This window comes from Brachyhypopomus gauderio, chromosome 17 (assembly GCF_052324685.1).
Source record: "Brachyhypopomus gauderio isolate BG-103 chromosome 17, BGAUD_0.2, whole genome shotgun sequence".
NCBI lineage: Eukaryota > Metazoa > Chordata > Actinopteri > Gymnotiformes > Hypopomidae > Brachyhypopomus > Brachyhypopomus gauderio.
The window spans coordinates 19849691-19863950 of record NC_135227.1 but is presented as its reverse complement, the minus strand read 5'-3'; the positions used below and the strand labels follow the sequence as shown (position 1 = coordinate 19863950).

The following is a 14260-nucleotide window of genomic DNA, read 5'->3' as shown; positions in this document are numbered from 1 at the left end:
ACGCATGGGCACACACACACGCATGCAAGAATACACATACATACATGCACAGACACACACACACACACATAAATGCAAGACCATATATACACACAGTGATAGAGACATTATTGTATGAATTAGGATAGTACAAATATTCATCACAAATGTTCTAACCACGCAACTTATTACTCACTCACAGAGTTGGAAACATTATCAATATGAATAAGCATAGTGAAAATATTTATCACAAATGTTCTAACCATGTGTCAGTATTATCCTGATTATTCATAGCCAGTGTTGGCCTGATTATTCATAGCCAGTGTTGGCCTGATTATTCATAGCCAGTGTTGGCCTGATTATTTGTAGTTTGCATGGCCCAAATGTGAGTGCTGCCATGTGAGATTAACGCTGTGATGTTTCCATGGTTACCTCCACATAGGAGTGCAGTCTCTGTGGCCTTGTGGAGGGGAAGGTGTTGTCCAGGAAGTCCACCAGGTAGTCATAGCCACCGTCCAGTGGCAGGAAGTCATCATCCGTCTCTATGACCTGAAGAGAAGGTCTAATTAAATCTAATTAAATATTACAGGGAAATCTACATAGTCAAAGCTGTTTGAAGTTGGGCCCAGCGATCCAGAGTAAGAGTGATTTAATGTTTAAAACCTGCAGTGACCTCATCAGTATAGAATGATATGGGCTTAGTTTGGTCAGCAAATGATCACTGCAACTGACCATAGAGACACAGAATTAAAGATAATCCACAGTACGTTTAGAAGACGCTTTGAGGAAAATGTTTAGATATATCTGGACAAAATACAATATTGACTGAATCTGAAGTTGACAAAAACCCGTTTTTGAGTTTTGTTTGACAAAATGCTTGTGCTGAATGTATTGTGCTTATATAAACCATCATTGTGACGGTTATGACGTGTTAAAAACTTCAGAATAAAAGGAGGGGTTTTAATCAGAATCGTACTCGGACGGATATGTGTAGAAGGCAGAGGGAGAACAAGCCAGCATAAACACAATCCACAACACAACAGTCCAAAAGCAGGTCAAAAACATGAAGGATCATTCCAGAAAGGCAAACAAAGTACAGAAGTAATCCAAGACCAGAGAACAAACAACAAACCAGGTCAAATATCCAGACAATCACTATAGAGAATCACTCTGTATGTTTACTGATTTTGGCAAACACCAACTGAATGAGTCCAGGTATATATGGGTGTGTGAAAATTAGGAACTATTATATAGGATTATTAATGAGGGGAGGAAGATTGGGCCAGGTGGACAGAGGGATTCTGGGTAGGTTTGAGTGCATGGCAGTTACTGAGTCATTCTGACTGTTAAGATTCCTGTGAAGGCACCTTCCTCTGTGCACACCTGCACACAAACCCTCAAGCAAAAACAGCTTAACACTTAATGTCATGCAGATGAAATGGGATGGTCCATTAAGGTTTACTCAGGGTAGAGGCCGTTAGAGCCCGGGATGCATTTTACTTTGTCCTGTTATTTTAAAGGTTATAAAAAGACATTATCACGTACTAACATGTATTAAAGGAGACAACATTTTTAGGGAGACTAGGATTTAGTGGACCTGGTTGGGGGTTTTTTTATTCAGATATATATATATATTTTTATCCACAAAGGCCTGGTGGATGGAAACCTCCTTATACAAGTACTAATTTATCATTCAGCGGTATGGGTTAGCAAGGCCACCTGTGTAGATACAAGTGTACTGAAACAAGATTTTAAAAGTACTGGAAATATTATTTACCCGAATGACCAGGTTGTAGTTTTGAAATCCTGCCCAGTTATAATAAAACTGGATCCAGCTTTTGTGTTCAAAGATTTCAGATGAGATGGCAGCATTTAACTCATCCAGATACAAGTCGAAGTCCCAGTTGTCTTTGAAGATCTTTGTACCACTTGGTGGCTGAGTAATGCAGTCTCTACAAATGTATTTCCAGGATTAGAGTAAAATACTAAAAAATATATTTTTTTATCTGAAATAAGTATTGTGTAAAATTTGCATAATTGTATCTTCTTTCATAAAATATGTTAATTTCCATCCATATTCACAAAAACATCAGTATAGAATCACACTAAATAAATAATGTTAGGTTATTGAACAATTGACTACAATGTAAATATTTGCATTCTTCAAATAGCAATTTTGTTTATAGTTTAATCTTTGCGAATTGCATGGTCAGTGATTATGAATATTACAAATGTACAGTAAAGATGAAATAGTAAAGATTTTCCACTTTTGACGCACCTGTCATCTTGGTTTGTCAGTGCAAGTGCCAGGTCCATCACTGATCCAGACAGAGGTGTCCATGTAATGATATTGGGACACATTTTCTTGATCTTCATATTCAGATCTTCTGGGTTGTTCTTAATATTAATGTGTTTAATGTACCTGTTGGATATAAAGCGCTCTGTTGGATATTTAATATACTGGGTACCGATTCTGCCTGATGTAGTCTATCAGCTATGTATAATTAGGTAATAAGTTAAAATTTAATATAACTTACACTTTTTATTGCATTTGTTTGAGTGTATGATCATGTTATCCATGACATCTGTGTACTTTAAACCAATGTGAGCGAGTGGCACCTCTTAAATAAAATCGGAGGAAGATCGTCCTACTGCCGTAGTTCGAGGAACTTTGTTGCTCTGCCACAGCTCTCAATTGGGCAATAATAACAGTCACATCAGCGCCAGATAAAGCAGCGAATTCTGCCACTTGCTCGATTAACCTTTCACACTAATCGAGTGTAAATTCACCATAAGGACTCGTCTGCTAAAGGTAAATTAATCTAATGAGCGCTTCTGCTGCCATATTTAAAAAAAGTCCCATCTTGATTGGCTGCTTGAGGTGGAAAGCTGTGGAATCTGATTGGCTGACTGTAGTGTAAGGCCATGAAAATGAAAAAGCATTTCTGCTTGGATTGCATTTTCAAAATGCATTTTGTCACAGATTGAGCGATGTTGGTATCGTAATATCGTAATGTTATTAATTTCTCCATTAACATTTGATTTGATTAGCATGGTGTTGGGTGAAAATTGCATTTGAATCGCATGTTCACGGATTAGTCTTGTCCCATGCTAGTCTTTCTGAGTCTACATGTCTCGCTATAGCCCCAGACCCCTCCCCCCGGGGGCGTGTGTTCATGTTGTCTACATCTGGTTATGTCCATTTATGTTGTTCCGTGGGTGTGGTTGTGTGTGTGTGTGTTCATCGGTCTCACCTGTGGCTTGTCTCGTGATCACTCGGGGCTTATGTGGTTTGTCTATTTAATGTGCATTCACGTGTCTTGTGCTCGTCTCTGTCTGAGTCACTCACGTTAGTGTGTTTTGCTGTTTTATGTGCGCTGTCTGCGCAATATCACTAAAAATAAAATTAACGTCTGTGTTTGCGTCGGACTTCGTGCCTCGTCCTTCCGCCCGCACCCAGCGTTACACTACAGTCATGCTTGTTACGTGTCTGCTACCTTTCTAGCTGGTGTATGTTACTAAACGTCATTCTGAACAGTCGGATACCTCGGATACCTTCCCCTTTCATGACCATTACGATAACATTTTAATTATCATGTTGATACACCCTTTCCATGATCCTATGAAACTTGATAATTCAAATTTTGCATTTGAATTTGAATTTGGAGCTCAAAGTGATGGAACATGTAAATGCAAAACAGGTGAGCCTCGGTGAAGATAACACTGGTCATGTCCTACTGTGTTACCTGTCTGATGGGTGAGCCTCGGTGAAGATAACACTGGTCATGTCCTACTGTGTTACCTGTCTGATGGGTGAGCCTCGGTGAAGATAACACTGGTCATGTCCTACTGTGTTACCTGTCTGATGGGTGAGCCTCGGTGAAGTATCCTGCGAATGGACAGTAGACTTTGGGCTGCAGCGACTTCACCAGGTCGGCCTTGTAGTTCAGCAACTTCTTCCTCTCTCTGCTGATGAAATCAACCTTCCAGGTCTCTGCAGGAAGTGTGTGTGGAATTTAGCTATTTTTTTGTTCTTATTTTCCCTTAATTTTATTCTTGTCTTTATGCCCCTGTAGTCTGCCACTAGGTTATGCAAACATTTCCTGGTTTACCACTCCTGCAGAAACCTTCAGGACTTAAGCTTTCTTATCAGTCTCACAGGTCAACATTCATGTCCTCATACTCTGTGGAACACTATCCCAGAGTCTATGAACACTATATGAATATTTTCCAAGTGAGCTGCAAGTCAATGAAATTGAGGGATGCTATATCTCAGCTATATCTCAGCTATATCTCAGCTAAGGGGCTGGGGCAGGTTATAACACTGAATGAGACCAGCAAGTGATGCTGACGTATTAAGGGCTTTAATAGCAAAATTAATGATCAGTGTGGAACTTGGGCAGACAAAATAAATGAACCTGCTATTCCTGCCGAGCTCAGAACCAGTTGAAGACAAAAGGGCAGCAAAGAACATATTACAAACAAACAAATAAACATATATTTTTCCTTCACCAGTAAGAGGTTCTGTTAATAAGCCCCAGGCAATATATTCTCAAGTCTGCTTTCTTGTGTGACATTACACATTCTCTAGATCTATCGTGTTAGTCACAGGTGAGGGAGGATTAACCCCCTGAAAACCATACAAAAGATGATAACGTGCTTATGTGGAAGTCAGATAACATAGCATCAAGAGTCCTTAACTCAGTGTTTCTCAACCTTTTTTCAGTTGTGGCACCCTTTATATGCATGCAAAATTTTAAGGCACCCCAGTTTACAATGCGTTAAAAGCACAGGCTTTGGGGGGGAGGGGGGGGTGGAGACGTAAGTTGTTGACCGGGGGGGGGGGGGGTGTGAACGTAAAATGGACACAAATTAAGTATTATATCGCAATCTATCGATCGCGGGTGGTTGGCGCCAGAGCGAACTAGTAACTCATTGAATCATAGATATGGATCAGATAAATAAACAAGATTTTTTTTTCGGATGTGAGATATCGGAAGTGTGCCGTGAGAGCGTGTGAAAACGGTCAAATGCGTGTGTCTCATGCTCAATGCGTGAGCGTTGGCAAACCTGAAAACATACTCTCTGCAACCATCTCCCGGCCAACATAACACAAAAAAAGTGATTATTTAGACAGAGAGCAGATAAATGTGACAGTCAGTGGGAAACCTGCGTAATCACGTGCTGACCTTGGTCATATGCAGGTCATATACACGCTTTGAGCGTGAGACGCACGCATATTTAGCAATTTCACACGCTCTCACGCCACACATGGAATTTCTCACGCTTGAATATTATTATTAGGGATGTCCCGATCCGATATTTGGATCGGATCGGCCGCCGATATTAGAAAAAAATGCGTATCGGTATCGGATCGGCAGGCACGAGAAAATGCCGATCCAGACTCCCGATCCAGTTTTTTTGAAAGTCCGATCCGGGTTTTCCAGCGCACCCATTTAGATAATCCATTCCAGTTTTTGCTGTGGTTTTGCCGGTGAGAGTAAAATCCGGTCTGCATTTTCCAGCACACTTTCAGCACACGAGCATAGCGTCTGCCCCAATTTAGCTCCGCGGCATCTCCTAACCATTAGGACCGCCGTGTAAATTTGAAGCTATCGGTAAAAATGTCAGTTGTGTGGGATTATTTTACCTTAAAGGATGAGAAAATGAAGAGGTAGAGTGCAACATATGCCACAGTAAAGTCAAGCATGGTGGTAAAGCTGTAAGAACTTTTAATACAACCAATCTAATCAAGCATTTAGCGAAATACCACCATAAACAACATGACGAGTTTCTAAAGAAAACCGAAGACAAAAAGAAAGGTCCTACACAATTAACACTGGCAGAAACGTTTGAATTGAAGGGAGGGTATAGATGGGGATGGAGCAGCAAAGTGTGAAGTAGAAGGCATTTTGCTTTTAATTAGTTTACGATATCTGCACGGATTTTTTTTAAGCTTTGGTTTACACTTGTTCAAGAGCACTAATGGATGTTAATAGACTATTTTCCACTTTTTTGTGTGTTTTGCTTTTTTAATATAATTTACAATATTATTTGCACTTGTGGCTTTTTAATCCTTGGTTTACTGATGCTATTTCTGTTTGTTACTTAATATTTAGTCTATTTTGAGTTTATTAATTGCTAAATAAACAGGTCAGTTTCTCCTTACCAACCATTGTGTATTATTCAAACACACCTAATTCAGCTGGCTACTTGTTATCAAGAGTAAAACACTTTTCAACATGAGTTTGACAACAAAGTAAGTTGGCTAAATAACTTTAAACTTTAATACATGCTCGGAGAGGCCGGTGTCGGTATCGGCCGATATCGGTATCGGATCGGAAGTGCAAATAAATATCGGTATCGGATCGGAAGTTCAAAAAGCTGGATCGGGACATCCCTAATTATTATTATTAATTTATTTTTTTAATAATCTAATCGCCGCAGCATATTCAGCCAATCCATCGGTTGTATATTATAACAGGTTGAACCAATCAGAATATAGATTGCGCTGTTTCTTGGTAGACTTTAGCCAGCCCGCTCCCCAACCACACACACACACACACACACACAGCCGCTACACTAACCATCGCGACAGATTGTAATCCCCCCCGCCTGAAAAAACTTGAGAGAAACGCTGCCTTAACTAACAACTGGGTTTACAGAACAACTATGACATTTACATTTACATTTATGGCTTATCCAGAGTAACTTACAAAGTGCTTTGCATCTGACCACAGAATTCATCCTAGGTAATAGTACGGATAGGCCAGAATTCAAGATAACATTGAGTCAGACTACTACAAAACTACAGGAGTCAATGTCATTACCTAGTGTTTTGCAAGTTAGACATTTGCCAAGAAACACAAATAACCATTGACAGACATACAATTTAAAGAACAATGCCAAGTGGTATCAGCCAAGTAAGAACTCAAGAGTTCTTGCTCTGGTAAGAACTCAACAAACAGGTGGGTCTTCAGTCTACGCTTGAAGATAGCAATAGACTCTGCAGTCCTAGCAGCTAAGAAGATCGTTCCACCATCTTGGAGCCAGGACGGAGAATAGTCTGGAGCTTTGTCTTCTATGAGACTTTAAGCATGGAGCTTCGAGTCGAGCCAAGCTTGAGGTTCTGAGTGTTCGCTGTACGGACCGGCTTTTGACCATGGACATCATGGAAGGGGGGGGGGGGCACTCCATTTTTGGCTTTGTAAGCAAGCATCAATGTTTTATATCTGATGCGTGCCGCTACTGGAAGCCAGTGAAGAGAGCGTAGCAGAGGAGTCACATGTGAGAACTTGGGTAGATTGAAGACCAGTCGTGCTGCAGCATTCTGAATTAGTTGTAGAGGTCTGATTACCCATAGAGGAAGACTTACAAGTAGGGAATTGGAGTAGTCCAGCTTAAAGAACGCACAAGCACTTCAGTAGCTTCCTGTGTAAGGAAGGGTCGTATTTTCCATATGTTGCAGAGAAGAAATCTGCAGGATCTGGTCAATTTTTAAATATGTGTTGAGAAGGACAACTCGTTGTCCAACGTTAAACCCAGGCTTCGTGCAGTTTCTGATGGTGTTAATAAGGTGTTCTCAAAGGAAACTGTGAGGTTCTTGTGTGAGGTTGGGGTTCCTGGAATGTACAGAAGCTCAGTTTTGCTAGGGTTGAGCTTCAAGTGGTGAGCAGTCATCCATGAAGCAATATCTGCCAAGCATGCCGAGATACGCCTACAAACCTGGATGTCAGAATGAGAGAAGGAAAGAATTAGCTGGGTGTCATCAGCATAGCAATGATAAGAGAAACCATGAGACAAAATAATGTCACCAAGGGAACGAGTATATAAAGAGAAGAGAAGAGGGCCTAGGACCGAGCCTTGGGGGACACCAGTGGAAAGTTTACATAGATTGGATGTAGATCCTCTCCATGTTACCTGATAAGAACGGTCTTCAAGATATGACTGGAACCATTTCCAAGCAGAGCCAATCACACCGAGGCTAGAAAGAACAGAGAGGAGGATGTTGTGGTTGACCATGTCAAAGGCTGCAGAAAGATCTAGAAGAATTAAAACTGATGATAGCTTGTTAGCCTTGGCAGCATGGAGCGTCTCGGTCACTGCTTTGAGGGCAGTTTCTGTTGAGTGTGCCAGTTTGAAGCCAGACTGATTAGGATCATGGAGTTGGTTCTGGGTGAGGAAGCGAGATAATTGGTCATAGACTGCTCACTCCAGAGTTTTTGATAGAAAAGAAATAAGTGATACCGGTCTGTAGTTGTTCATGTCAGAGGTGTCAAGTGTTGCTTTTTTCAGGATTGGTACCACCCTTGCCATCTTGAACACAGTAGGTACATGACCCGTGTACTCCCAACAAGGAGTTGTTGATGATTGCTGAGATGAACGGAAGGAGTTCTCTTGACATATTCTGGAAAAGAGCGGAAGGAATTGGATCCAGTGGGCATGTAGTAGGATTGCTAGAAGTCAGAAGTTGATGTATCTTGTCTGAGGAGAAGGGGAGAAAGAAGCCAAGGAGTTGAGTGTTGGGTTAGGGGTACTAGTAGGAAGGTTGGGAGCTGGGGAGAAGGACTGACGGACTGCTGCAATCTTCTCTTCAAAGAAGATGACAAAATCATCAGGAATGAGAGAGGATGGAGGAGGGGGTGAGGGAGGGTTAAGGAGTGAGAGAGGATGGAGGAGGGGGTGAGGGAGGGTTAAGGAGTGAGAGAGGATGGAGGAGGGGGTGAGGGAGGGTTAAGGAGAGAAGAAAAATACTGAATAGCTTGCGTGGGTTGGATGCAGATGATTTGAATTCCTTTCTGTAGTAGGCTGACTTTGCTGATGTGACTTCCAGTAAGAACTTTGAAAGGAGAGATTGATATGAGCGGAGGTCTGACGACTGCTGGATCAGAACTCACCAGTGTATTTGCCTTGGTGGAAAGTCATGGGAAATCCAGAGGCTCCTCCAGCAAAGTCACTCATCATGACGTCCACGCCGTGGGGAAGACGGTTGTTATTCGGACGCGTGCAGTCCACCGTGTTCAGGATCAAGTGTCCTGGGGGCATTTGCTAACATTATCACTTGTTAACGTGTAAACATAGAATGACAACAAATATTCCAGCTCTATAGCTTTGAATTAGGTTAACAATTCTTCCACATCTATTTATGCACAGCTGGGACTCCTGTAGTGAATCACTTAACCAAGTCTCCAAACATGCATATGTGGGCATATATCACATTATATTAGCATGTGAAATGAGCATTTGTGTAAAGTGTAAATCAACCAAACTGTAGGCTAGAGTGAAGTACCAACACTACCTTTATAATCCACTATTAAGCAGGTGTCCATCTCTGGGTGAACTCCATCCATCAAAATCATGAACCTCAAGTTTTCATCAACCTTAAGGACACATACGAGGGACAGAACACACATTTGAAATAATTGTTGAATGTGAAAAGCGAAGCCTGATGTCCCAGACAGGACGGGAGCACCTGCCCTCTCCAGACGGCTAGACACTGGAGGTGATTAAGAGAGGCTCTCTATAGCAGTGGGGAACCGTCAGGGCCCTCTACGCCCTCTCAGAGGGCCTAAAATATTCTTAAAACATAAATATATATAATTTATCCAATTTTTAAATTTACTTACAGTTTGACAATCGACATCTAAACAATTACAGAAATATAAGCAAATAAATTATTCAACCATGTCTATTCAACCTGTGTTGGAAGGTGAGGGGTTAAGTGGAAGCCTGTGAGCCTGTGTCTCCCCCTATCAGGACTGTGATGCCCGCTGTTCATTTACAGAGGGCCTGGCAGTTATAATTCAGCGCAATACCAGTTTCAAATGACAGTAAAATTGACCAATCATATCTTCCCTCTTAACTGTATGATAATTTCTGCCCACTGTGGCAACGCTAGCTGGCGTTAGCGTACCACCGCTAGCTAGTTTCGGTTCAGTCCTATATTTCGGAACCGGAATATATAAACAACGCGCACGAGGGCATCCTCGTGCGCGTTGTTTATATATTCCGGTTCCGAGGAACACGGAGCTGTGAACCTTATTTTGTTGGAACCATATTTTGCTTAAGAAGTTATCTAGTACAGATATTATTGTTTATTGCATTTCTAACAATATTGGGGGGGGGGGGGGGGGTGGCAGGTTTAATGGTCACGGTTCGCTACTGCTCTATAGTAACAGATGAGAACAGATGAGAATTCTCACCTTCTGCCAGATTCCAAATGACACCACAGAGATGTTGGTTAGGGTCACTCCACTTCTGTCCAGATACCTGTGGGACCAACACAAATACAGACCAATTCCACAAAATGAGAATATCATGGGAAAGTTGATTAATTTCCATAATTCCATTCAAAACTTAAACTTTCATAGATTATAGGTTCAGGGCCCACAATTTAAATCATGTCAAGTATTTATTTGTTTATTTTTACATAATTTGGGCTTCCAGCTCTTAAAACCCACAAAAATAGGAATTCAGGAATACAGAATGGGTCTGTATTTCCATAAAAACAAATCTTTTTACTGTGATCAGAACAGAGTGGTGAGAATCAAGCGTTACCAGAACACAGGCCGTGAAGTGTCGCCCACATATATGGGGATGTCTGCTCGCTTCTGGGCAAGGAGCTTCAAGGTTGGATAACTGTGAGATAATGGAGGTTGTGTAAAAACATTTAAGCAAAACCAGCAGGGATTCACAGCAGAATCCACCAGCATGTGGACTTCCTAACAGTTTTCTTTCAAAATATTTTATGGTGAAATGTATAAGAATGTATTTAGTAAGGTTGTATGATAATTATGAATGAATAATAACATGCTCAGCAGTACTGATATTATTTACATTTTTAAAAGTCTTGTTTGCATTCTTGTACTGTTCTTGTACTATTCCAGTACCAGTGTAATTGCACATAGATTTCTCCTTTTTGTATCATAAGTCCACTAGTATGTTAAATTATTTGCTTGTTCAATTTTGGCCATTGGGTAAGCTAAAATGTTGAAAATAGTTACATGAAATTACTTGAAAAGAAATACCAAAAAAGGCTTCTTTTAAATGTATTTCAGAATTATTTTTAAATTCAGTGATTTTACAAGTTCAGAATTGTGCTACAACTCTTGTACAACTCTACATTCACTTGACCACCACAGTCCTCCCTTTGCTTTGTTACTACACTGAAAATGTCCTTGATATTCTCAGCTTTCATGTTTTGGGGAGCGGTGTGGAAGACCCACCTCAGGTGGTCCGAGTGCATGTGGCTGATGTAAACGAGGTCTGCTCGGCACAGCCGGTCCATGGCATCGGCAGGGGGCTCGTGAAGGAGCCACCACCCTCTAGAGAAGGCGGGGCCAGTCAGCCACGGGTCAAACATCATCCTCTTATCTCCAGCCTTTAGTTCCATGCATGCATGGGTTATGTAGGTGAGCTGGACACACACACGCACACACACACACACACACACACACATGGCACGTTTTCTTAATTGTAGCCAAAACATGGCAGAAGGTTTTTCAGTTGTGTCTAGCTTCTGGAGCAAACTGAAAATAAACTGAAAACATTTTGGTTCTAATATCAGATTATGTGAATATCAGACCTTATATTTTCATTTAATATGTGAACACCTTATATTCTCCTTTAATATGTGACCACATTGTGTCTTTTTCCTGTGAATACCCAGTAGAATTTAAATGAATTTAAGTTAATCTATTTATTTCATTATTCATCTTGCTTATTTGATTATTATGACATTATAATTTCAGCAAGTGATGTTTAACACCAAAAATACATATAAGTGATTTGATATTGCCTTTACGTTTCTTATAATACACACACTCACATGAGACAAACCTTGCTGCTTTACATGTTGAATGAGCCAATCATCTTTCTCTGTCAGACCCACTAAAATGGACGAGGATGATGTGTTTTAATCAGACGAAGCTTAGGCTGAAGGTTAGTCTCACTGAGGTCTTATTTAGACCATGACAAGTGGACCGTGCCATGATCACATCTAATCTTAGTAAGTCTAATATGGAGCCACTGGCATAGAAATAAAAGGAGTGATTAATTAATTTTCTGAGTAGAGTGCCAAGCTATAAAGTAGGTTTTTATGAAATAGTATAATTATGCCTGACTAGCTTGATAACATAGCAGTCAGTTTCTGACTACATAACTTGGAGCACAATTACTTCACCATCAAATGAGGGTGTGGCCTTTCCACAACACGGAGGCAGTTCCATTGATTAGCACTTGATTATTAAACCCAATGAGAAACAAGAATCATCCACAGACATCTCACCCATCTTCCTATCAGAAACAAGCATATCATAAAACACACATTAAAGTTCCCACTATTCCCACCGAGGTTAAGTTAGATTATCATCGTCCTGATTGCAGTTTGGGTATCCAGATCCCATTGTGAAACACAACACTCTCACTGTGAGTTCATTTTCTCTGTGCTACTTCAGACATTCTCCTTATGAGCTCTTATGAGGTCCTGCGTGTTTGTGATGAGTGTCTCATACCGTGACCTCTCCTGGTTGTAGTTCTTCTGCTGGTCTGGGATCTACAGTCCAGGGTTCAGGGGGGTGCAGCTCCACCAGCTCCAAACCTCCATCTTCAGACCATACAACCTCTGCATACGCACCCACCCAAAAACATTAATCAGTGTTAAAATTTCAGTCTCTTCATGTTCTCATATGTTCATATTTCTCCAAAGTCCATTCCAGAGTAGTGGAAGGTGTAACACTAGTACTAGTATTTAACTTAAAAGCCATCAAAGAGTAAAAAATATTCATTCGAATTGGAAAATTAATTATAGTATTGAGAGAAGTATTGAGCTTTATAGGAGGGAACAAAATTAGAGGTGAAAAGAGTGTAAAGGAACAGTAAAGGAGTGGGTAGTTTTGGTTCTTACAGAAATGTGATCAACAGCATTAATAGTGTAAACAAAATCCACGGCAGCTAACGATCTGTCCGTAATAGGAGAGGACCGAGGATTGACCCTTGTGTAACATCCAGAGCATTCTCATAAATGGAATGGCAGCAAAGGCTATAGAGCAAAATTCCATAGTCCAGCATAAAGTAGATAAAACATCCATGATAAACCTGAAGTAGGCAGGTAGGTAGGACATCCATGATAAACCCAAAGCAGAAAAGGTGAAGCAAAAAACCACAACGTCAAAGAAAGGGCAGTTTAGCGGCAAGAAGTTTGGTGAAGTCACACAGCTCAGAGCTATGTAAGACACAAGGAAGAGCGGGAACATTCATAAGAGACAAAGCGGAAGGACTCAAACAACATAATCCAGCGAGGAGCAGCAGCCACAGACGTTGCTGGCACACTCTCACATAAAAGAGGATCTTCATACCCAGTTCGTCCTGTAGGAAACTGTCTGGTGGGTTCACATACTGCATGGTGGAAACATTAAGTTTCCAGTTGTGTTTGGTGCAACGCACTGTCCTGGTGAAAACACAAGAACAAAAACTATTACATGCTGGGTGAGGATAGGGCTGGTGAAACCTGTGGTTTTCTGCTCTTATTTGGATTTCCCACAGTCCTCAGAAAAAAAACAAACACTTTCCCACCATTTATTGGACTGGACTGCCAGAGGATATAATGTCTGACTCCACACATCGCAGGTTTCATGGTAAAATTGCCAGGTAGAGAGATGAAGCCATTTGCTTCACACACTTGCAAAATGGAAAATGTAAACAATCAATCTCAGCTGTAATGGTATCACTTCAAAAGGATGTTAATATCAGGAGTTAACATGCCCCCATGAACATGCCCCTTTGTCATTTGGATAAAGGTTTGTGCACTTTTGTGTGTACAGTGAAATTTTCTTGTTTTCAATGGAAACCCACTTAAGATTATGAAATAAAGCAACTAAACGGGGCATGCAGACATTGAGTATGAAATGACTGTGTACTTCAAATTTTGTACCTTCATCAAAGAAGCCACCTTTTGCAGCAATTACAGCCTTACTCTTGGCATTCTAGCTGTCAACTTTTCGAGGTAATCTGATGTGATTTCACCCCATGCTTCCTTTAACGCAGGGGTACTCAACTGGCGGACCGCGGTCCGGATCCGGACCCAAACGCAGTCCTGTCCGGACCCAATCTCATTCCTGATTAACTGGATACGGACCAAAACAAAACCGTAGCATTTATTTCAGGGCTATTGAAAAAACACTCCGTCACGAGTGTTACGTTTGCCACCCCCCGCTCAACAACTTACGTTCGCCACCAACCCTCAACAACAAGAATGCCTGGTTGACGCTTCGCGAGCGGCGCG

General features: G+C 41.1%; 1 protein-coding gene across 14 annotated transcripts in view; it reads right to left on the bottom strand.

Moving 5' to 3' along the window:
• Window positions 1-14260, bottom strand: part of LOC143480391 (cytidine monophosphate-N-acetylneuraminic acid hydroxylase-like) — an 85305-nt gene that overhangs the window by 2397 nt on the left and 68648 nt on the right. For 12 of the 14 annotated variants that reach the window (XM_076978059.1, XM_076978064.1, XM_076978060.1 and 9 more), the window contains 11 exons: window positions 13335-13426; window positions 12492-12601; window positions 11205-11395; window positions 10537-10617; window positions 10182-10248; window positions 9278-9359; window positions 8877-9014; window positions 3838-3973; window positions 2258-2401; window positions 1757-1931; window positions 412-528 (listed from right to left, as the gene is read on the bottom strand). In XM_076978059.1, coding sequence (XP_076834174.1) covers window positions 412-528; window positions 1757-1931; window positions 2258-2401; window positions 3838-3973; window positions 8877-9014; window positions 9278-9359; window positions 10182-10248; window positions 10537-10617; window positions 11205-11395; window positions 12492-12601; window positions 13335-13426 — 1333 coding nt within the window. The remainder of the gene's footprint in view (window positions 1-411; window positions 529-1756; window positions 1932-2257; window positions 2402-3837; window positions 3974-8876; window positions 9015-9277; window positions 9360-10181; window positions 10249-10536; window positions 10618-11204; window positions 11396-12491; window positions 12602-13334; window positions 13427-14260) is intronic. The other 2 variants (XM_076978070.1, XM_076978069.1) reach the window with 1 other exon arrangement.